Genomic DNA, 20,777 nt, shown 5'->3' on the forward strand with positions numbered 1-20,777 from the left:
ATCGTTAACTGCATTTCAACCGAACGATTATCGTTCAGATTCGAACGATTTAACGATAATCTGAACGATAATCGTCCCGTGGAATAGGGCCCTTAACCCCTGTGACCCCGGCTGACACGTGACGAATCGATGAGTAAATGTGAGACTATTGCCGACTTCTTGTACCTCTGACATCTAACCATTGATTGTTGGTCCCTCTTATACAAAAATGAGAAAAAAAAAAGTTTCTTGAATTTAATAAAAGTTGATACCTTTATGTTCCATCTTATTCCCAGAGGCGTCTGAGTGATCAGGGGGGAAAGCTGGACGGTGTGTGTGTGTGTGAGCTGGAGGGCCGTCAAAGTGGGTCACTCTACAGAGCGGGAGACAGATGAAGAAACTACCCACATTACCAATGTGCAGTGGTCTCCTCTATCATTGTGGACCAGACCATTATTTGGGGGGGGGGGGGCGGCTGCTCTGCTCCATTACAGAGAGAGGGGTCACAGATCCAGGCTGCAGCATTATATACCAACACTGTTTTTGTACCACAACAGCCCAGTAGCAGGATAGTGGAGGGGTTATCCAAGACTGAAAAAAACAGCAGCTTTCTCCCATACTTGGCTCCACTCCTGGCCTCAGGTTGTGTGTGGTATTGCACCTTACTTCCATTGAAGTGAATGGAGCAAAGTTGTATTTTCACAAACAGCCAGAGGTCAGGCAGGGCAGTTTTTGGATAAAAGTGACTGTTTTATCTCCTCCTGGATCATTCCTCTAAAAGGTATTTATATCGGGAGTCTTCTCCAGTAGTCAGTCACCCATCACAGGCAGCAGTACTCGGTTACTCAGTGACCCCGGTACACATTACAGGTGGCAGTACTCGAATACTCAGTGACCCCAGTACACACATCACAGGCAGCAGTACTCGGTTACTCAGTGACCCCAGTACACACATCACAGGCAGCAGTACTCGGTTACTCAGTGACCCCGGTACACATTACAGGTGGCAGTACTCAGTTACTCAGTGACCCCAGTACACACATCACAGGCAGCAGTACTCGGTTACTCAGTGACCCCGGTACACACATCACAGGCGGCAGTACTCTGTTACTCAGTGACCCCGGTACACACATCACAGGCAGCAGTACTGATACTCAGTGACCCCGGTACACACATCACAGGCGGCAGTACTCAGATACTCAGTGACCCCGGTATACACATCACAGGCAGCAGTACTGATACTCAGTGACCCCGGTATACACATCACAGGCAGCAGTACTGGGTTACTCAGTGACCCCGGTATACACATCACAGGCAGCAGTACTGGGTTACTCAGTGACCCCCCAGTACAGGTGGCAGTACTCAGATACTCAGTGACCCCCCAGTACAGGTGGCAGTACTCGGATACTCAGTGACCCCGGTACACACATCACAGGCGGCAGTACTCAGTTACTCAGTGACCCCAGTATACACATCACAGGCAGCAGTACTGGGTTACTCAGTGACCCCGGTATACACATCACAGGCAGCAGTACTCGGATACTCCGTGACCCCCGGTATACACATCATAGGCAGCAGTACTCGGATACTCCGTGACCCCGGTATACACATCACAGGTAGCAGTACTTGGATACTCAGTGACCCCGGTATACACATCACAGGTAGCAGTACTCGGATACTCAGTGACCCCGGTATACACATCACAGGTAGCAGTACTTGGATACTCCGTGACCCCGGTATACACATCACAGGTAGCAGTACTTGGATACTCAGTGACCCCGGTATACACATCATAGGCGGTAATCCTCAGTTACTCGGTGAAGTGCGTTTATTATCGAGTTGCTTTTGTTCAGAGCAAATAAATACAGTAACAAAAAGGGAAATTCTAAACCTCTCAGCAATGTGAGCGGACGATGAGAGTGAGAATCCCGTCCAGTTGGGGGGAGGTGCACAGGCCTAATGGCCCTAATACCCTTGGACAAGACCCGACAATTGGCTCTACCCCACCCTCACAGAGACAGGAAGGAGTACTGCCCCATCATCCTCCTCTGCAGGTCACACACGCAGTGACTGGGGAAGGTTAATGCTGGTGCGGCCTCCCTCTGCCCCGGCCACCTCCGGGGGCGTCTGCCGTAGAGCGAGGGTTCTTGATGGTCTCGTCTACGGAGAGAATGAGGCAGGCGGCTTCTGAGGCTGCAGTCAGAGCGTTGATCCTCACGATGGACGGCTCCCATACACAGGCATCAAAGTTATCTGCAATGTCTTCATTGTTCACGTCCACCCCAAACCACACACCGCCCTGAAAACAGCAGCAGTACAGAGTCAGGACGCAGGTAACTTGGCGATGGTTACGTCTACACAGCCTGTCACTAACTTGGGTGAAATAAGACTTGGAGCAGTGGTCCAGAATCAGAACACATCGCCACTCATGTCCTCAGGTTGTGTGGGGTATTGCAATTCAACCCCATTCACGTCAATGGAACGAAGCTGCAAAACTGCACCCAAACTGAGGACAAGAGGGGCGCTGTTTGTGGATGAAAGCGGTCATGTTCTTCTATTCCTGGAAAACCCCTTTAAAAGGCATACTCCAGCAAAAATCTTTTTCTTTGAAATCAACTGGTTTTAGAAAGTTACACAGATTTGTAATTTTTCTATATAAAAATTTCTAGTCTTCCAGTACTTTATCAGCTGCTGTATGTTGTGCAGGAAATGTTGAATTGTTTCCAATCTGACACATTGCTCTCTTCTGCCACCCCTGTCCATGTCAGGAACTGTCCAAAGCAGCAGCATTTATAAATAGAAGTAAATTATGGATTTATAAATAGAAGTAAATTATGAATCTATATAAACTTTCTGACACCAGTTGATTTGAAAGAAAAAAAAACTTTAGCTGGCGTACCCCTTTAAGGGTGTGACTATGTGGGCACTATACACGAGGCTCACCTGGGCATGCTTTGCTCTCAGCTTGTTCAGGATGTTGGTGGCATCAAACCCAGCGTTGTCACAGAGCTGGCGGGGGATGATCTCCAGGGCCTTGGCGTAAGCTCCGATGAGGAGCTGCTGTTTACCGGGAATGGTCCTGGAGTAATCCCTCAGGTACTTGGATAGTTCCATCTCAATGGCGCCTCCTCCAGCAACCACAGAGTCATTCTACAGGATGAGAGGCATAAGTTACCACACAGGATATGTCTGCAAGGGACAGCAAGGGATTGTGGGAGGAGTAGACCATACGTGTGTGTGTGTATGCAGAACGTACCTTGATGGCTCTCCGAACAATCATGATGGCGTCGTGCAGGGATCGCTCGGTCTCCTCCATGAACTGCTCGGCTCCCCCTCTCAGGATGATGGTGCAGGTCTTGGCCTTAGGGCAGCCGGTGAAGAAGTTATATCTGCGGAACGTGCAAAGACAAAGATCAGGACCGAAGACTACAGATCAATGCTAAAGCACCTGCTGAGCGGTCCCTGATCATAGGACCATACACTGTAATACCCAGATAGAGTAACCGTATTCTCCAGAGCTGCACTCACTATTCTGCTGGTGAGGTCACTGTGCACATATTTATATGGGGGGTTCTCACCTTTCTCCGCCCACCTGCGCCTCCTCGAACAGGGCGCACTGTCCCAGCACTTCATCCTTTAGAGCGTTCACACTGGTCTGGATGGAGCCGCCACAGGCCTGGGGGGGAGGGGAAGACACCGGAGTATTATACATGGAGGAAACCCTGCCCTGTGTTATTACACATCAATGTATATTACACCTACAAGCACCTGACATTACTCAGCATCAACAATGCATTCACCCTCGTACCATCATGGTTCTCCTCAGGTCCTCCTGTTACCCTGAACACACCCACCACCCCCTCGTACCATCATGGTTCTTTTCAGGTCCTCCTCTGTTACCCTGCACCCCCACCCCCTCATACCATCATGGTTCTCCTCAGGTCCTCCTCTGTTACCCTGCACCCCCACCCCCTCATACCATCATGGTTCTCCTCAGGTCCTCCTCTGTTACCCTGCACCCCCACCCCCTCATACCATCATGGTTCTCCTCAGGTCCTCCTCTGTTACCCTGCACCCCCACCCCCTCGTACCATCATGGTTCTCCTCAGGTCCTCCTCTGTTACCCTGCACCCCCCCACCCCCCCTCATACCATCATGGTTCTCCTCAGGTCCTCCTGTTACCCTGCACCCCCCCCCACCCCCCCTTGTACCATCATGGTTCTCCTCAGGTCCTCCTGTTACCCTGCACCCCCCCACCCCTCCTCGTACCATCATGGTTCTCCTCAGGTCCTCCTCTGTTAACCTGCACCCCCCCCCCCACCCCCCCTCGTACCATCATGGTTCTCCTCAGGTCCTCCTGTTACCCTGCACCCCCACCCCCTCGTACCATCATAGTTCTCCTCAGGTCCTCTGTTACCCTGCACCCCCCCCCCACCCCCCCTCGTACCATCATGGTTCTCCTCAGGTCCTCCTGTTACCCTGCACCCCCCCACCCCCCCTCGTACCATCATGGTTCTCCTCAGGTCCTCCTGTTACCCTGCACCCCCACCCCCTCGTACCATCATAGTTCTCCTCAGGTCCTCTGTTACCCTGCACCCCCCCCCCCACCCCCCTCCCCCCCTCGTACCATCATGGTTCTCTTCAGGTCCTCCTCTGTTACCCTGCACCCCCACCCCCTCATACCATCATGGTTCTCCTCAGGTCCTCCTGTTACCCTGCACCCCCCCACCCCCCCTCGTACCATCATAGTTCTCCTCAGGTCCTCTGTTACCCTGCACCCCCCCCACCCCCCCTCGTACCATCATGGTTCTCTTCAGGTCCTCCTCAGGCACCCTGCCAGCACAGAACAGGTCTCGGTCAGCGAAGTACTGTGTAGCCACGTCCCCGATGGGCAGCTTGGAGAGGACGACTTTGGCCCCGGACTTGTGGATCTTGTCCAGCTTGTCGTAGAGGATATTCCACTCTGCGTCCACAATGGCCTGGTACTCCTGTGACAGAGAGCACACCATGGTACTGCTGCTCACCGTCCCCGCCCCACCCCCACCCTGACCCATCCACATACCTCCACGTTGTTGACCCGGACCTCAGCGTTATCCTTCTCAGCCTTCAGCTCCAGCTCCACGTTCAGCAGGGCGATCTTGGGCGACACGTATTTCTTGGGCTGCATCTCGAAGCCGGCGTAGGAGAAAGTCTTCTTGAAGGCGACTCCGGCCACAAGGTGAGAATCCTGCGGGCACAGAGTGTTAGGAGTGGAAAGGCTCCGGGGTAAGATGCCCAGCAGGGGGCAGCAGCGCTCACCTCCAGAGCTCCTCCCTGGACCTTCTTGATGCCGATCATCTTGAGCTGCAGCAGGTCGTCCAGCAGGGACACCGCGTCCACCACCATCTTAGCGAAGAAGTCCTTCTGCAGAGCGATCAGCTTGGAGCTCAGGGCGGTGGCTGCGCACTTCTCCAGCAGGCGGCGCTGTTCTCTGTAAGACAACCAGAGTGGAGGATGGAGAAGCTGACTGCAGCGGACCAGGGACTTGTATGGGGAGATCAGGGACTTGTATGGGGAGATCAGGGACTTACTCCTTGTCTTCCTTCTTTACCGTCACAGAGAGTTCTTTGATTTTACTGACGGCCTGCAGAGAAACAGGAAACGTTACTAAGAGCTGCAAACCTGCAGAGCATCGCAACCCGGCTGTGGGAACCCTGGGGCAGGACACTGTATGGTGCTATGTGTATGGTACTCACCAGCTGAGTGGCGGTGCAGAAGGCCCGGATGATGACCTGGGGGTGCAGACCCTCCTCCACGTACGGCTTCACCTGCTTCATGAACTCGGCAGCGAGCAGCGTCACAGACGTAGTGCCGTCCCCCACCTGTTATAATATAGAAGGGTCTCATTATAATACGCCAGTGGCAGGGGTCCCAGCCACCACACACACCACACCAGACACGCCGGGGTCACTACACATTAGAGGGTCCTCACCTCAGCGTCCTGTGACTTGGCGATGTCCACCAGGGTCTTGGCTGCAGGATGGACGACATCCAGGAGCTTCAGGATTGTGGCCCCATCATTGGAGATTGTGGCTTTACCTGCAGAGAGGAGAAGTGATTGTCACCAGCTGGGGACCCCGGTGAGAGAGAGGGGGCCCCCCGGTGTGAGGACAGGGCAGCTCGGGGGGAGAGAGGGGGCCCCCCAGTGTGAGGACAGGGTAGGGCTGGGCGGTATACCGTTAAAAAACCGATACCGTCCATGGCGTCGGTTAACCGACCTCAACTCTGCCAGGACGGTATCTGCGGTATTTCACAGTTTTGTGCGCTGTATGTGCAGATGCAGGGATGTCGGCGTGTCAGAGCCAGGCAGGATGTGGCTGCAGCTGATCGAATGAGAGGAGTCTTATCCGAGGCCCGAGACAGGAGGGGGATCACTGAGCACTGACACTATAGCCCAGGGATCTGGCTTATCTCCCTCCCGGGCCCCAAGATGCGGACACTGAGCCGGTGGAGCCCCGCGGCCGAGTGCAGCCTCGGAGTGTCTAGTGTCCTGCACTCCCCGGGCAGTGAACGAGGCACAGAGCAGAGGTCTGCAGGCTGAGGACCGGACTGCTGCTCGGGTGACAGCGCTGCCCCATCCCCCTCCTGTCACTGCCGGACCCGTCCTATCAAACAGGGAAATTGCTTGGGGCCCCCCTTCTATCCCCCATCCGTGTGACTGAGGAGCAGCAGCCTTCAGGAGGTAAACTTACTACTGTGCTGCCGTCCACACAGCCCTCCCCGTCACTCCTAGCCGGCACCGGTCTTCAGGAGGCACACTCTGCCGGGTTGTAGATCCTCCCATTGTGTCCAGGGAAAGGGACAGTGTCTGTGTAGCAGCATGTTAGTGCACGGAGGAGCCGCTTTCTTGTTTAGTTTCCCTGACGTGCTCTGTCTCTTATCACTGACACCAGAGGCGAAAGGAGAGAGCGGTTTCTTCATCTACACTCAGGCTCTGGCTTTCCCTGGAATAGCCGAGTTGTCTCAGTTCATGGACACATGTAACACTGGCTGTCCCTGGAATAGCAGAGCTGTCTCAGTTCCTAGTCACCACATGTAACACTGGATGTCCCTGGAATAGCAGAGCTGTCTCAGTTCCTAGTCACCACATGTAACACTGGATGTCCCTGGAATAGCAGAGCTGTCTCAGTTCCTAGTCACCACATGTAACACTGGATGTCCCTGGAATAGCAGAGCTGTCTCAGTTCCTAGTCACCACATGTAACACTGGCTGTCCCTGGAATAGCAGAGCTGTCTCAGTTCCTAGTCACCACATGTAACACTGGATGTCCCTGGAATAGCAGAGTTGTCTCAGTTCATCTAGCTCTAGCTATCCCTTCAGTTCCTAGTCACCACATGTAACTGGCTGGAAGGAAGGGAGACAAGTCTCTGTATATACACACACATGAGGAAGGGGGGCAGTCTCCCTTCCTCCTGTGTGTATATATAGAGACTTGTCCTTTCCTGTGTGTATGTAGCTGTATAACTCTGCTAAGACCCCTAATAATGACAAATAATAGTCACAATAGACTAAATACACAGCCTTGAGTTGCTGCTCAGTAAGTTACTGGTTTTTTTTTAATACTTTTTAGGGTACAAACACCCACACCCACCGTATACGCAGCGTATTTATTGCTACGATATGCAGCAGATTTGATGCTGTGTTCAGTTATTTAGATCTAATCTGCTGCGTATTTGCGGCGTATCGCAGAAGTAAATACGCAGCATATATGCCGTGTGTGTTTGTATCCTTAGAAAGAAAATATCCCCAATTTGGCACATACAAGTGGGTGTGGCTTGCAGAAAGAGGGTGTGGCTTACAAAGTGGGGTGTCATAGTTATCGTTCAATTATCGTTATCGCAGCTACATGTGCGATAAACCGCGATATTGATTTAAGCCAATATCGCCCAGCCCTAGGACAGGGCAGCTTGGGGGGAGAGAGGGGGCCCCCCGGTGTGAGGACAGGGCAGCTCGGGGTGGGGGTGGGTGTCACTCACCTCTGTCGTCCACTATCAGCTTGTCCATGCCCCGGGGGCCCAGGGTGGTGCGCACAGCCTCGGCAATCACCTGGCAGGCATTGATGTTACTGACCAGCTGCGGGACGCCCTGAGACGTGTCGGTGCCCTCCTTCAGCAGGATGACGGGTGTGGGCTGCAGGGAGAGAGACAGGGAGTGTGAGGAGGATACAGGTATACACTGATAGGAGGCGGGGTCATGTGACACAGGCCACACCCCATGTATAATACCAGCAAGGTGTCCAGACACTGCGACCACCAGACACATCACCACCACTTACTGTAGCGTGGTCTATAACATGTACAGTGTATATATAGTAGTGACATTGGGGGAAAATGGCGCCTGCAGCACCAGGTCACATGACTGACAAAACAGGGATACTGGAAACACCATGAATAACTTCAGGAGAGCGCCACCTGCTGGTATAACCTGACACCATGCCTGGGGAACCATGTGCAATATATATCTGTGTATATTAGTATACAGCCTGTGGTCCCCGCTGTACACCCATAGAGGACGGCACCGGGATGGGGTCCCTGCCGTACACCGCCAGCATTCCACTAGTGAGGCCTACGGTTGGGATTACACTGTATTTTGGCAGCGATCGTGCAGCGGTTTTCTGCTTTGATCCGTTTTTCATCCGACTTCTATTATAAAGAACAGATGAGATCACAATCTTAGCGCACACAAAACAACGGCCGCCTCCTCCGCTGCTCCCGCTCGATGTCAGCTAATATCGGGGAGCGAGAGGTGATCGGACGGGCCGGCACTCACCACCTCCTCACCCCTTACACCGGAGCCCGTCCCCCGCAGTGTCAGGGAGCGAAGCGCAGGCCGGAGCCCGTCCCCCGCAGTGTCAGGGAGCGCAGCGCACGCCGGAGCCCGTCCCCCGCAGTGTCAGGGAGCGAAACGCAGGCCGGAGCCCGTCCCCCGCAGTGTCAGGGAGAGAAGCGCACGCCGGAGCCCGTCCCCCGCAGTGTCAGGGAGCGCAGCGCACGCCGGAGCCCGTCCCCCGCAGTGTCAGGGAGCGCAGCGCACGCCGGAGCCCGTCCCCCGCAGTGTCAGGGAGCGCAGCGCACGCCGGAGCCCATCCCCCGCAGTGTCAGGGAGCGCAGCGCAGGCCGGAGCCCGTCCCCCGCAGTGTCAGGGAGCGCAGCGCAGGCCGGAGCCCGTCCCCCGCAGTGTCAGGGAGCGAAACGCACGCCGGAGCCCGTCCCCCGCAGTGTCAGGGAGCGAAACGCACGCCGGAGCCCGTCCCCCGCAGTGTCAGGGAGCGAAACGCACGCCGGAGCCCGTCCCCCCCAGTGTCAGGGAGCGAAACGCACGCCGGAGCCCGTCCCCCGCAGTGTCAGGGAGCGAAACGCACGCCGGAGCCCGTCCCCCGCAGTGTCAGGGAGCGCAGCGCAGGCCGGAGCCCGTCCCCCGCAGTGTCAGGGAGCGAAACGCACGCCGGAGCCCGTCCCCCGCAGTGTCAGGGAGCGAAACGCACGCCGGAGCCCGTCCCCCGCAGTGTCAGGGAGAGAAGCGCAGGCCGGAGCCCGTCCCCCGCAGTGTCAGGGAGCGAAACGCACGCCGGAGCCCGTCCCCCGCAGTGTCAGGGAGCGAAACGCACGCCGGAGCCCGTCCCCCGCAGTGTCAGGGAGAGAAGCGCAGGCCGGAGCCCGTCCCCCGCAGTGTCAGGGAGAGAAGCGCAGGCCGGAGCCCGTCCCCCGCAGTGTCAGGGAGCGAAACGCACGCCGGAGCCCGTCCCTCGCAGTGTCAGGGAGCGAAACGCGCGCCGGAGCCCGTCCCCCGCAGTGTCAGGGAGCGAACCACACGCCAGCGCTCTTCTCCCATCCAATACTCACCTCCCAAATTATCCGACAGGGGAAAAAGGGTTTGATTTTTCTTTTAAAGGGCCAGCGCTGATTTCTGTGTATATACATATACATACATACACACACACACACACACACACACACACACACACACACATATATATATCTGTTATACAAGTACAGCTCCACAACCCAGCACTAATCCTGACACACTGCAACAGACCCTCAGCTCTGCCATCCATCAGCTCAGCCATTCACTGACAGTCAGCAGAGGCGTGGACACAGCAAGATACACTGACAGCCAGCAGAGGTGTGTATACAGTTAGATACACTGATTGTACTCCCCCCCCCTCTATATACACTGACAGCCAGCAGGGGCGTGGATACACTGTGATACTCCCCCGTCTATATACACTGACAGCCAGCAGAGGTGTGGATACAGTTAGATACACCGTGATACTCTCCCCTGTCTATATACACCGGCAGCCAGCAGAGGTGTGGATACAGTTAGATACACCGTGATACCCCCCGTCTATATACACTAACAGCCAGCAGAGGTGTGGATACAATTAGATACACCGTGATACTCTCCCCTCTATATACAGTGACAGCCAGCAGAGGTGTGGATACAGCGTGATACACCCCCCCCTCTATATACACCGGCAGCCAGCAGAGGTGTGGATACAGTTAGATACACCGTGATACTCTCCCCTCTATATACAGTGACAGCCAGCAGAGGTGTGGATACAGTTAGATACACCGTGATACTCCCCCCATCTATATACACTGACAGCCAGCAGAGGTGTGGATACAGTTAGATACACCGTGATATCCCCCTCTATATACAGTGACAGCCAGCAGAGGTGTGGATACAGTTAGATACACCGTGATACCCCCCTCTATATACACGGTCTCTGTATCCCGGAGCGGCACTACCTCCCCCACCGGGCCCGCTCCCCTCCCCTCCCCGCCGCCTCTGTACAGCCACACGTGACCCTGCACCGGAGCCGCCGCTCGGTAACCGGCCAGCGAGGAGCAGGGGGCGGCGGATGCAGCGCGGGAGGCCCGGGCCCGGTGTGGAGCGGCCCCGGATCCGTCTGCGCCCGGGATGGAGACGGATTGTCGCACTCACCATCATCTTGTCTGATGTCTCAGGATCCGAGCCGGCTCCACTGATCCCACAATGCACCGCGAAGAACCTTCCGGAACCTTCCAACCGTCACTGGGCGTGGCTGCCCCATTACCATGGACGCTGACAGAAGAGGCCACTGGAGAGAACACCTGATTGGTCAGTCTCTCGCCATCTTACTTCCTATTGGCCCGCCGCTAGAACTCTGCCGGAAGTATCGGTTGCTGTGGAGATCAGAAGCCTGAGTTTCACGCCTCGTTTTCGCCAAAAGTCTCTTTAATTGGATGTGCTGGCTTTTTAGCTCACTGCCTATTGGTCGGCTACCAGGAAAGGCGTAACTACTCCTGCGACCCGCCGTATGGCCTGCTTCCTATTCATTACTGCATATAGAAGAAACCATTGTGCGTTTCTATTAGGTTCTCTACGGTCACTGACACTGATTGACGTTCCAACGAGCCAATCAATAGCACGCCTCTCTCTACCACAGGTACAGGAGGAACTCGGTGCCGCGGGACAACGGTAGCTGTGCGGAGGCTCTTATGGTCACTGAGAGGGGTCATGGGGGGCAGAGCGTGGAGGGGCTCCCTGCTGACCCTGCTGCTGCTGCTTCTCTCACACTCCCTGCTGGCCTGGGGTAGGTATTACAGGCAGGGAGGTATAACGTGATGGTGCCGGCGCCTCTGTATTGGTCAGGGGCCGGTATTACATCTGGGACATCCCTGGGTGTATAATGTACAGGTGCTGGTGCTCCCCCTGCTGGTCTGGGGCAGGTATTACATCAGGGACAGCCCTGGGTGTATAATGTACAGGTGCTGGTGCTCCCCCTGCTGGTCTGGGGCAGGTATTACATCAGGGACAGCCCTGGGTGTATAATGTAGAGGTGCTGGTGCTCCCTCTGCTGGTCTGGGGCCGGTATTACATCAGGGACAGCCCTGGGTGTATAATGTACATGTGCTGGTGCTCCCTCTGCTGGTCTGAGGAAGGTATTACACCAGGGACAGCCCTGGGTGTATAATGTACAGGTGCTGGTGCTCCCTCTGCTGGTCTGAGGCAGGTATTACATCAGGGACAGCTCTGGGTGTATAATGTAGAGGTGCTGGTGCTCCCTCTGCTGGTCTGAGGAAGGTATTACATCAGGGACAGCTCTGGGTGTATAATGTACAGGTGCTGGTGCTCCCCCTGCTGGTCTGGGGCAGGTATTACATCAGGGACAGCCCTGGGTGTATAATGTACAGGTGCTGGTGCTCCCCCTGCTGGTCTGGGGCAGGTATTACATCAGGGACATCCCTGGGTGTATAATGTAGAGGTACTGGTGCTCCCTCTGCTGGTCTGGGGCGGGTATTACATCAGGGACAGCCCTGGGTGTATAATGTACAGGTGCTGGTGCTCCCTCTGCTGGTCTGGGGCCGGTATTACATCAGGGACAGCACTGGGTGTATAATGTAGAGGTGCTGGTGCTCCCTCTGCTGGTCTGGGGCAGGTATTACATCAGGGACAGCTCTGGGTGTATAATGTAGAGGTGCTGGTGCTCCCTCTGCTGGTCTGAGGAAGGTATTACATCAGGGACAGCTCTGGGTATATAATGTAGAGGTGCTGGTGCTCCCTCTGATGGTCTGGGGCAGGTATTACAGCAGGATCAGCTCTAAGTGTATAATGTACAGGTGCTCCCCCTACTGGTCTAGGGCAGGTATTACATCAGGGACAGCTCTGGGTGTATAATGTAGAGGTGCTGGTGCTCCCTCTGCTGGTCTGAGGAAGGTATTACATCAGGGACAGCTCTGGGTATATAATGTAGAGGTGCTGGTGCTCCCTCTGATGGTCTGGGGCAGGTATTACAGCAGGATCAGCTCTATGTGTATAATGTACTGGTGCTCCCTCTGCTGGTCTGGGGCAGGTATTACAGCAGGATCAGCACTATGTGTATAATGTACAGGTGCTCCCCCTACTGGTCTAGGGCAGGTATTACGTCAGGGACAGCCCTGGGTGTACAGTGTACAGGGGCGTCTGCCCCCTCTGCTGGTCTGGGGCAGGTATTACAGCAGGATCAGCACTATGTGTATAATGTACAGGTGCTCCCCCTACTGGTCTAGGGCAGGTATTACGTCAGGGACAGCCCTGGGTGTACAGTGTACAGGGGCGTCTGCCCCCTCTGCTGGTCTGGGGCAGGTATTACAGCAGGATCAGCTCTATGTGTATAATGTACAGGTGCTCCCCCTACTGGTCTAGGGCAGGTATTACGTCAGGGACAGCTCTGGGTGTCAACTGTCAATTGCCCTTTTCTCGCCCTCAGGTCTCCGGATCCAGGATTACTTGTATTTCCAGGTGCTGAGCCCGGGCGACATCCGCTACATCTTCACCGCCACCCCCGCTAAAGACTTTGGGGGAGCGTTTGTGAGTATTGATGCCTGTGGCTTCCAATCCTCTTCTATAATCTGGGGCCTCCTAGAAGAGACTGATGGCTGTGAGGTGGAGGGCGCCCTCCTCTGACTTTATCACGTGGCCCTGACTACAATCTTGTGTAGATCTCACAGATGGCGTCCCCGATGCTGATGGATCCTCTGTGTCTGTTTCCTTCTAGAGTCAGAGATACGACCAGATCCACCTGGTCCCTGCGGATCCCCCCGAGGCCTGCGGAGAGCTCAGTAATGGCGCCTTCATCCAGGGCCAGATTGCGCTGGTGGAGCGGGGGTAAGTGGACGGCACATTGCTCCCTACTGGTAGGATTCCTGTCTGTTAGGTAATCGCCCCCTCCTGGTGACAGGAACAGCGCTCACCACACAGGACGCCTCATCTGACACTCACCATCACCATGGAAACAGGAGAGAAGATACAATGTAACATCTCAGGAGAATTCGGTTCTGGACATGGAGCTGTTTGACTCCTGATGCTCCATGTGCTAGAGGAGGCCTGTAGGGAAGGTTACCGGGTCACCCTCCTCAGAGGCGGTGCCTGTGTACCATGTGCTAGAGGAGGCCTGTAGGGCAGTGTTATTGGGTCACCCTCCTCAGAGGCGGGGCCTGTGTACCATGTGTTAGAGGAGGCCTGTAGGGCAGTGTTATTGGGTCACCCTTCACAGAGGTGGGGCCTGTGTACCATGTGTTAGAGGAGGCCTGTAGGGCAGTGTTATTGGGTCACCCTTCACAGAGGCGGGGCCTGTGTACCATGTGCTATAGGAGGCCTGTAGGGCAGTGTTATTGGGTCACCCTCCTCAGAGGCGGGGCCTGTGTACCATGTGTTAGAGGAGGCCTGTAGGGCAGTGTTATTGGGTCACCCTTCACAGAGGCGGGGCCTGTGTACCATGTGCTATAGGAGGCCTGTAGGGAAGGTTACCGGGTCACCCTCCTCAGAGGCAGCGCCTGTGTACCATGTGCTAGAGGAGGCCTGTAGGGTAGTTACTGGGTCACCCTCCTCAGAGGTGGGGCCTGTGTACCATGTGCTAGAGGAGGCCTGTAGGGTAGTTACTGGGTCACCTTTCACAGAGGCGGCGCCTGTGTACCATGTGCTAGAGGAGGCCTGTAGGGTAGTTACTGGGTCACCCTTCACAGAGGCAGCGCCTGTGTACCATGTGCTAGAGGAGGCCTGTAGGGCAGTGTCCTCAGGGGCAGGAGCTGGTGACAGCCAGTCTGCACCCCCATCATACAGGGAGAAGTTGGTCAGTGCAGTCCCACAATACAGTGTATAGGGGGCGCTCATACAGTGTTCTGTACTGACCTGATGAACGGCCATAGTAGAACTGTAATCCGCTGCTCACGTCCCCTCTCATCTCCATCTCCAGAGGCTGCTCCTTCCTGTCCAAGACGCGGGTGATCCAGGAACACGGCGGCAGAGCGGTCATCATCACCGACAACGCATCCGACAACGACAGCGTCTATGTGGAGATGATCCAGGACAACTCTGGACGGACGGCGGACATCCCGGCCCTCTTCCTTCTGGGGAGAGATGGGTGTGTATAGCGGCCTGACCAGGGAGGGAGTCTCTATGTTACAGCATCAGGGTATGTTCACAAGACAGAGTCTGCTTGAAATTCCGGAGTGTGAACAGACTCTAACGCTGTTGTAGCTGAGCTGGACAGTGCAGCTAGTTCAAGAAGCCTCTTCAAGAGTCACTGTCGTATTTTTTTTTTTATTTTTTTTTTTGCAGAAATCAATAGTCCAGGCGATTTTAAGAAACTTTGTAATTGGGTTTATTAGCCAAATCTGCCATTATCCGCATGTAAAAAGCCTTTTCCCAGGTCCCCCCCTCCTTCCTCTTTTCCATCCACTGCAAAAAAATCTGAAAATTGTGACTTGTTGCAGGAGACGTACCCTGTCTGTTCTAGGGAGAGGGGAGGGGGGAGGAGGAAGGAGGGAGTTAGCCGGCAGCAGAAAGCAGATAACAGAGGATTACAGGCAAGGAGCTGGGTGACAGCTGTAATCCGAGCTCAGACAGGTCACTGGTGACTGTCACAGGAGATATCCCGTGAGGGATTTGTAGATTAACTCTTTGTTGTCCTGTTTTGGTGTTTTCTTTAGCTCTCTCCATAGGAGAACAATGAAGACAGGGGGGAGAGCTTCAAACTGCTTTTTCATGATAAAAATGCATTTTTTGGCTAATAAACCCAATTACAAGGTTTCTTAAAATCGCCTGGACTATTGATTTCTGCAAAAAAAAAATTTCACGACAGTGACACTTTAAATCAGTCTTTCCTCCAGAGCTGCATTCACGATTCTTCGTTGTCCTTTTAGATTCAGATACAGCTGCCCCCTGCTGGCTCAGTGCATTATGGGATCCCAGATTGGAGCTGTGCTGGAGGGGTATGAATGCAGCTTTAGATGTGACTGGAGTATGAGGTGGAGTAACGGTGGTCTCTCCTGCAGGTATATGATCCAGCGCTCTCTGGAGCAGCACGGCCTCCCCTGGGCCATCATCTCCATCCCGGTGAACGTCAGTAGCATCTCCACCTTTGAGCTCCGGCAGCCGCCCTGGACGTTCTGGTAGCCCCTCCCCCCATCCCGGTGCGGCCGCAGCGCAACCTGGTGTTTTTTCTAGCGCATTAGCCAGCAGATGGCGCTGTTTAGTGTATTTCTATACATGATGGTTTTTTCGCTTTTGTGAAGCAGATTTTTTTGTATTTCCCGTCTTCCTCCTGAATCCCAGGACCGAGTGTTGAACATGATGATAAAGTCTCGAAGGTTTCACAGGTGACTCCTCTGTCGTTTTTTTTTATCAAGGTGAATCATGCTTACTGCCTTAGGAGAAGTAACAGAATTAGGAGTGCAGCTCTGGAGTAGTGAAATCAGAGGGAATAAACCTCAGGTTCCTGGAGTGTCGGTGTGGTGTGTGTGGATACCATCAGGCTGCAGACCAACAAGATAAACCAACAAGATTTTATTCAATGGCCGACACTACAGCAAGGTGCTCACTATATATCAGGGATGGGGAACCTTCGGCTCTCCAGCTGTTGCAAAACTACAATTCCCATCATGCCTGGACAGCCTTTGGCTGTCCAGGCATGATGGGAGTTGTAGTTTGCAACAGCTGGAGGGCCGAAGATTCCTTATCCCTGCTCTATATGAAGCATATCCCTGAACGAGCAGGATGCTGCCCCCTAGAGGATCTCACTAACCATGTTACACATCAATGGCTCTTCAGGTTTACTTCCTCTCCAATCTGGGTTCATAACCTCTGCTTGCTGTCAGTGAATAAGCGTATCCATTTTAGTATTTAGCAGCCTTCCTGACCTAATCCCTCTCGCAGCTGCGGGTTTGTTACAATCATACCCAGTGTAGACAGGCTCCAGACTGACACACTGTAACAGACCTGAGGCTGCAGAGTTCTGTGTTCTTGTCTACACTGAATACGGTTGTTATCTTACCCCTTTGCTGTAAAAAGTCTTGACAAGCCCCGGATCTGGGGGCAGTGGGGGTTGGAGACATGTTAGGCATTGCTTAGCTCCTCAGGGTTTCTTGAGGTTGGATACGTAGTTTGATACTTCTATTAGATTGTGATCCGGATCCCGGAAATACACAGACTGGATCTCCCCCACTGCGCCGGTCCGAGACACTGGTCCTTCCTCTATTGGGATGCCGCAGATCTGCAAGAAATATGAAGAATACAGCTATGGAATCAGTGGACAGAGGATGATATTCTGCAGCGCCGCAGCCTGTTACACCAGACTCGTTACGTTACAGGGCAGTCGTGCAGCTAATGGGAGGGATTAAAGCCTACAGAAACGCGTCCTCTACAAACACAGAAAAGCCATCCCACAGGTTGGGGCATAGAGTAGGTGAGTGCTGCCCCAGATATCAATATTGTACCCCACTACCCTAGATCACCTGGGGTGCAGACATTAACCTCCCATCTACCTTAGATGACCTGAAGTGCAGATATTGGCCCCCAACTACCTGAGATGACCTGGGGTGCAGATTATGACCCCCAACTACCCTAGATGACCTGGGGTGCAGATATTGACCCCCTACTATCCTAGATCACCAGGGGTGCAGACATTGATCCCCAACTACTATAAATGACTAGGGGTGCAGACATTAACCCCCATCTAACCTTAATGACCAGGGGTGCAGACATTAACCCCCATCTAACCTTAATGACCAGGGGTGCAGACATTAACAACTAACTACCCTAGATCACCAGGGGTGCAGACATTGACCCCCAACTACCCTAAATGATTAGAGGTGCAGACATTGACCCCTAACTACCTTAGATCACCTAGGGTGCAAACATTAACCCCCAACTAACCCTTATGACCAGGGGTGCAGATATTAAACTCAACTACCCTAGATCACTAGGGGTGCAGACATTGACCCCCAACTATCCTAAATGATCAGAGGTGCAGACATTGACCCCTTACTACCCTAAATGACTAGGGGTGCAGACATTGACTCCCAATTACCCTAGATCACCTGGGGTACAGACATTGGCTCCAGCTACCTCAGATCATCAGGGGCATAAAAACATATACTGAAACTTCTGTAGGTCACCAGGGGTGCAGAAACTGACACTAGCCTACATCTCCTGCTGTCCAGGCATTGACCCCAACTGCCCTAGATTCCAGGGGTCACTGTCAGCTCTCCTGGTTATCCGGGGTAGTTTGGTCAGTGTCTGCATCTCTGGTGATCTACAGCCTAGGTGACCAGGGATGCAGAGATGAATACCAGCAGATGCTGTGTGTGAGAGCCATGAGCCGCCACCCTGTGTTATCACCCTGTGTGTGACTCCAGATCGGAGGAGGAAGAAACCTCAGCGATGATTAACCCTTCCATCACCCGATGACAAACCTGCAGATGTTGTAGGACGGCGCTGAGCGGGGTCTCTGTGATCAGGCACAGATCGGCCGAGCCCGGTTTGGGATGTTTTGCCTTCGGTTCAAACTCCTTCCCAGCCTCATGGAGGTTAATCTTCTGTACACCGAACGCCAGCGCCTTCCTGCCCCCCTGAGAGGAGAAAATAGCGTCACATCATAGCCAAGATCTGTCAGCAGAACATTCTACAGCTGATATAACCCTCATCTGTCAGTAAGACTCTACCTGTTAGTAATACCCACCATAACATATTGTCAGTAAGATCTTCTACGTGTCAGTAAACAGTGACGGATCCTATGGTAATGTCTCCCCTCCCTGGCCCACCCTATAATACCCCCCTCAGACATGGCTGCTCTGGAGTATTAAGGGGTCCCCCTTCCCTGGCAGATCACACATCTGGGTAGTGGGCAGCGGTCACCCACATCAGTTTTGTGTCTGTACCTTAAAGGTGACGACGTCCATGCCGAGCACCCGTGTGTAGAAGCCGACAGTGTCCTCCAGGCTCCGCACCGTCAGCACCAGGTGATCCAGATGTTTAATGCGAAACGGCGCCTGAGAGTCCGAGAGCAACCGAGCGATCCCAGAGCCGAGCTGAAACCGCAACCGAGTAACATCAACTGCTGAAATACTCTGTTCTGCTGAGAGAACATGTGAGGAGGAGGAGGCACAGGGGCACATGGTGTGTGTGTGTGTATATATATATATATATATATATATATATATGGGGGGGATTACCTGGGTATATATGGGGGTATTACCTGGGTATATATGGGGGTATTACCTGGGCTCTGGGTATGAGGGGGCACATGGTGTATATATGGGGTATTACCTGGGCTCTGGGTAGGAGGAGAGGGCACATGGTGTATAAATGGGGGTATTACCTGGGCTCTGGGTATGAGGAGGGGGCACATGGTGTATCTATGGGGGTATTACCTGGGTATATATGGGGTATTACCTGGGCTGTGGCTCTGAGGAGGCAGCACGGTGTATATATGGGGGTATTACCTGGGTATATATGGGGTATTACCTGGGCTGTGGCTCTGAGGAGGCCGCATGGTGTATATATGGGGGTATTACCTGGGTATATATGGGGGTATTACCTGGGCTCTGGCTCTGAGGAGGCGGCACAGGGGCAGCATGGTGTATATATGGGGGTATTACCTGGGTATATATGGGGGTATTACCTGGGCTCTGGCTCTGAGGAGGCGGCACAGGGGCAGCATGGTGTATATATGGGGGTATTACCTGGGCTCTGGCTCTGAGGAGGCGGCACAGGGGCAGCATGGTGTATATATGGGGGTATTACCTGGGCTCTGGCTCTGAGGAGGAGGCACAGGGGCAGCATGGTGTATATATGGGGGTATTACCTGGGCTCTGGCTCTGAGGAGGCGGCACAGGGGCAGCATGGTGTATATATGGGGGTATTACCTGGGTATATATGGGGGTATTACCTGGGCTCTGAGGAGGAGGCACAGGGGCAGCATGGTGTATATATGGGGGTATTACCTGGGCTCTGGCGAGGAGGCACAGGGGCAGCATGGTGTATATATGGGGGTATTACCTGGGCTCTGGCTCTGAGGAGGCGGCACAGGGGCACATGGTGTATATATGGGGGTATTACCTGGGTATATATGGGGGTATTACCTGGGCTCTGGCTCTGAGGAGGCGGCACAGGGGCACATGGTGTATATATGGGGGTATTACCTGGGTATATATGGGGTATTACCTGGGCTCTGGCTCTGAGGAGGCGGCACAGGGGCACATGGTGTATATATGGGGGTATTATCTGGGCTCTGGCTCTGAGGAGGCGGCACAGGGGCAACATGGTGTATATATGGGGGTATTACCTGGGCTCTGGCTCTGAGGAGGCGGCACAGGGGCAGCATGGTGTATATATGGGGGTATTACCTGGGTATATATGGGGTATTACCTGGGCTCTGGCTCTGAGGAGGCGGCACAGGGGCAGCATGGTGGTTGTGCTCTGCAGGCGGCAGGGAAGTGATGGAATATAATACTGTGTAAATCCCCTTCTGCATTTTAGAGTTTGTACTTCCTGATGGAGGAGGAGGAGAGAGAGGAGGAGGATGGGTAGGCCCTCACACCCTCCTCCCCCTCCTCCTCCTCCTCCTCAGGACATTGTGCAAAGTCTAGGAGAGGCTTTTATATAGGGAACCAGATGGAGAGTGTAACTGAGACATACACACCAGTAGCTGACACACTTATCGGGGGAACACCAGTGACTGAGACACTTCTTATGGGGACACACCAGTAGCTGACACACTTGTGGGGGCGCACCAGTAGCTGACACAGTTGTGGGGGCGCACCAGTAGCTGACACAGTTGTGGGGGCGCACCAGTAGCTGACACAGTTGTGGGGACGCACCAGTAGCTGACACAGTTGTGGGGACGCACCAGTAGCTGACACAGTTGTGGGGGCGCACCAGTAGCTGACACAGTTGTGGGGGCGCACCAGTAGCTGACACAGTTGTGGGGGCGCACCAGTAGCTGACACAGTTGTGG

The 20,777-nt window shown here is 54.1% G+C and overlaps 3 protein-coding genes across 4 annotated transcripts; 1 reads left to right on the forward strand and 2 right to left on the reverse strand.

Moving 5' to 3' along the window:
* Positions 1-1,789: 1,789 nt before the first annotated feature.
* Positions 1,790-11,152, reverse strand: CCT7 (chaperonin containing TCP1 subunit 7). The gene is made up of 12 exons (XM_069977139.1): positions 10,964-11,152; positions 7,996-8,149; positions 5,951-6,057; positions 5,715-5,840; positions 5,550-5,602; positions 5,278-5,449; positions 5,042-5,206; positions 4,779-4,967; positions 3,558-3,655; positions 3,236-3,368; positions 2,923-3,129; positions 1,790-2,278 (listed from the first exon to the last, which is right to left on the reverse strand). Exons 1-12 carry the CDS (start codon positions 10,967-10,969, stop codon positions 2,060-2,062), a joined length of 1,629 nt encoding a protein of 542 aa, XP_069833240.1. The 5' UTR covers positions 10,970-11,152; the 3' UTR covers positions 1,790-2,059.
* Positions 11,153-11,392: 240 nt separating this feature from the next.
* Positions 11,393-16,137, forward strand: PRADC1 (protease associated domain containing 1). Its single transcript, XM_069977140.1, has 5 exons — positions 11,393-11,594; positions 13,251-13,351; positions 13,539-13,648; positions 14,736-14,903; positions 15,817-16,137. Exons 1-5 carry the CDS (start codon positions 11,519-11,521, stop codon positions 15,935-15,937), a joined length of 576 nt encoding a protein of 191 aa, XP_069833241.1. The 5' UTR covers positions 11,393-11,518; the 3' UTR covers positions 15,938-16,137.
* A 318-nt stretch (positions 16,138-16,455) lies between these two features.
* GLOD5 (glyoxalase domain containing 5) lies at positions 16,456-20,329 on the reverse strand. 2 transcript variants are annotated; one of them, XM_069976288.1, is made up of 4 exons: positions 20,189-20,329; positions 18,700-18,849; positions 18,235-18,390; positions 16,456-17,033 (listed from the first exon to the last, which is right to left on the reverse strand). In XM_069976288.1, the coding sequence occupies exons 1-4, from the start codon at positions 20,225-20,227 to the stop codon at positions 16,896-16,898; spliced, it is 483 nt and encodes a 160-aa protein (XP_069832389.1). In that variant the 5' UTR covers positions 20,228-20,329; the 3' UTR covers positions 16,456-16,895. The 2 variants fall into 2 exon arrangements, with proteins under 2 accessions (XP_069832389.1, XP_069832390.1); XM_069976289.1 differs by lacking the exon at positions 20,189-20,329 and adding an exon at positions 19,359-19,419.
* Between the last annotated feature and the right edge of the window lie 448 nt (positions 20,330-20,777).

Source organism: Dendropsophus ebraccatus, chromosome 7, assembly GCF_027789765.1.
Source record: "Dendropsophus ebraccatus isolate aDenEbr1 chromosome 7, aDenEbr1.pat, whole genome shotgun sequence".
Taxonomy (NCBI): Eukaryota; Metazoa; Chordata; class Amphibia; order Anura; family Hylidae; genus Dendropsophus; species Dendropsophus ebraccatus.

What these genes read in the sequence shown, in the direction of transcription:
- PRADC1 (XM_069977140.1), top strand. Translation starts at nt 11,519, where the DNA reads ATGGGGGGCAGAGCGTGGAGGGGCTCCCTGCTGACCCTGCTGCTGCTG. An exon ending in AAGACTTTGGGGGAGCGTTT is followed by an intron (nt 13,352 to 13,538) that starts GTGAGTATTGAT and finishes GTTTCCTTCTAG; the next exon opens with AGTCAGAGATACGACCAGAT. An exon ending in TTCCTTCTGGGGAGAGATGG is followed by an intron (nt 14,904 to 15,816) that starts GTGTGTATAGCG and finishes TCTCTCCTGCAG; the next exon opens with GTATATGATCCAGCGCTCTC.
- GLOD5 (XM_069976288.1), bottom strand. Translation starts at nt 20,227, where the DNA reads ATGCTGCCCCTGTGCCGCCTCCTCAGAGCCAGAGCCCAG. An exon ending in TCCTCAGAGCCAGAGCCCAG is followed by an intron (nt 18,850 to 20,188) that starts GTAATACCCCAT and finishes TTGCGGTTTCAG; the next exon opens with CTCGGCTCTGGGATCGCTCG. An exon ending in CCGTCCTACAACATCTGCAG is followed by an intron (nt 17,034 to 18,234) that starts GTTTGTCATCGG and finishes TATTTCTTGCAG; the next exon opens with ATCTGCGGCATCCCAATAGA.
- CCT7 (XM_069977139.1), bottom strand. An exon ending in TCTGCACCGCCACTCAGCTG is followed by an intron (nt 5,603 to 5,714) that starts GTGAGTACCATA and finishes GTTTCTCTGCAG; the next exon opens with GCCGTCAGTAAAATCAAAGA. An exon ending in GCGCAGGTGGGCGGAGAAAG is followed by an intron (nt 3,369 to 3,557) that starts GTGAGAACCCCC and finishes CACGTTCCGCAG; the next exon opens with ATATAACTTCTTCACCGGCT.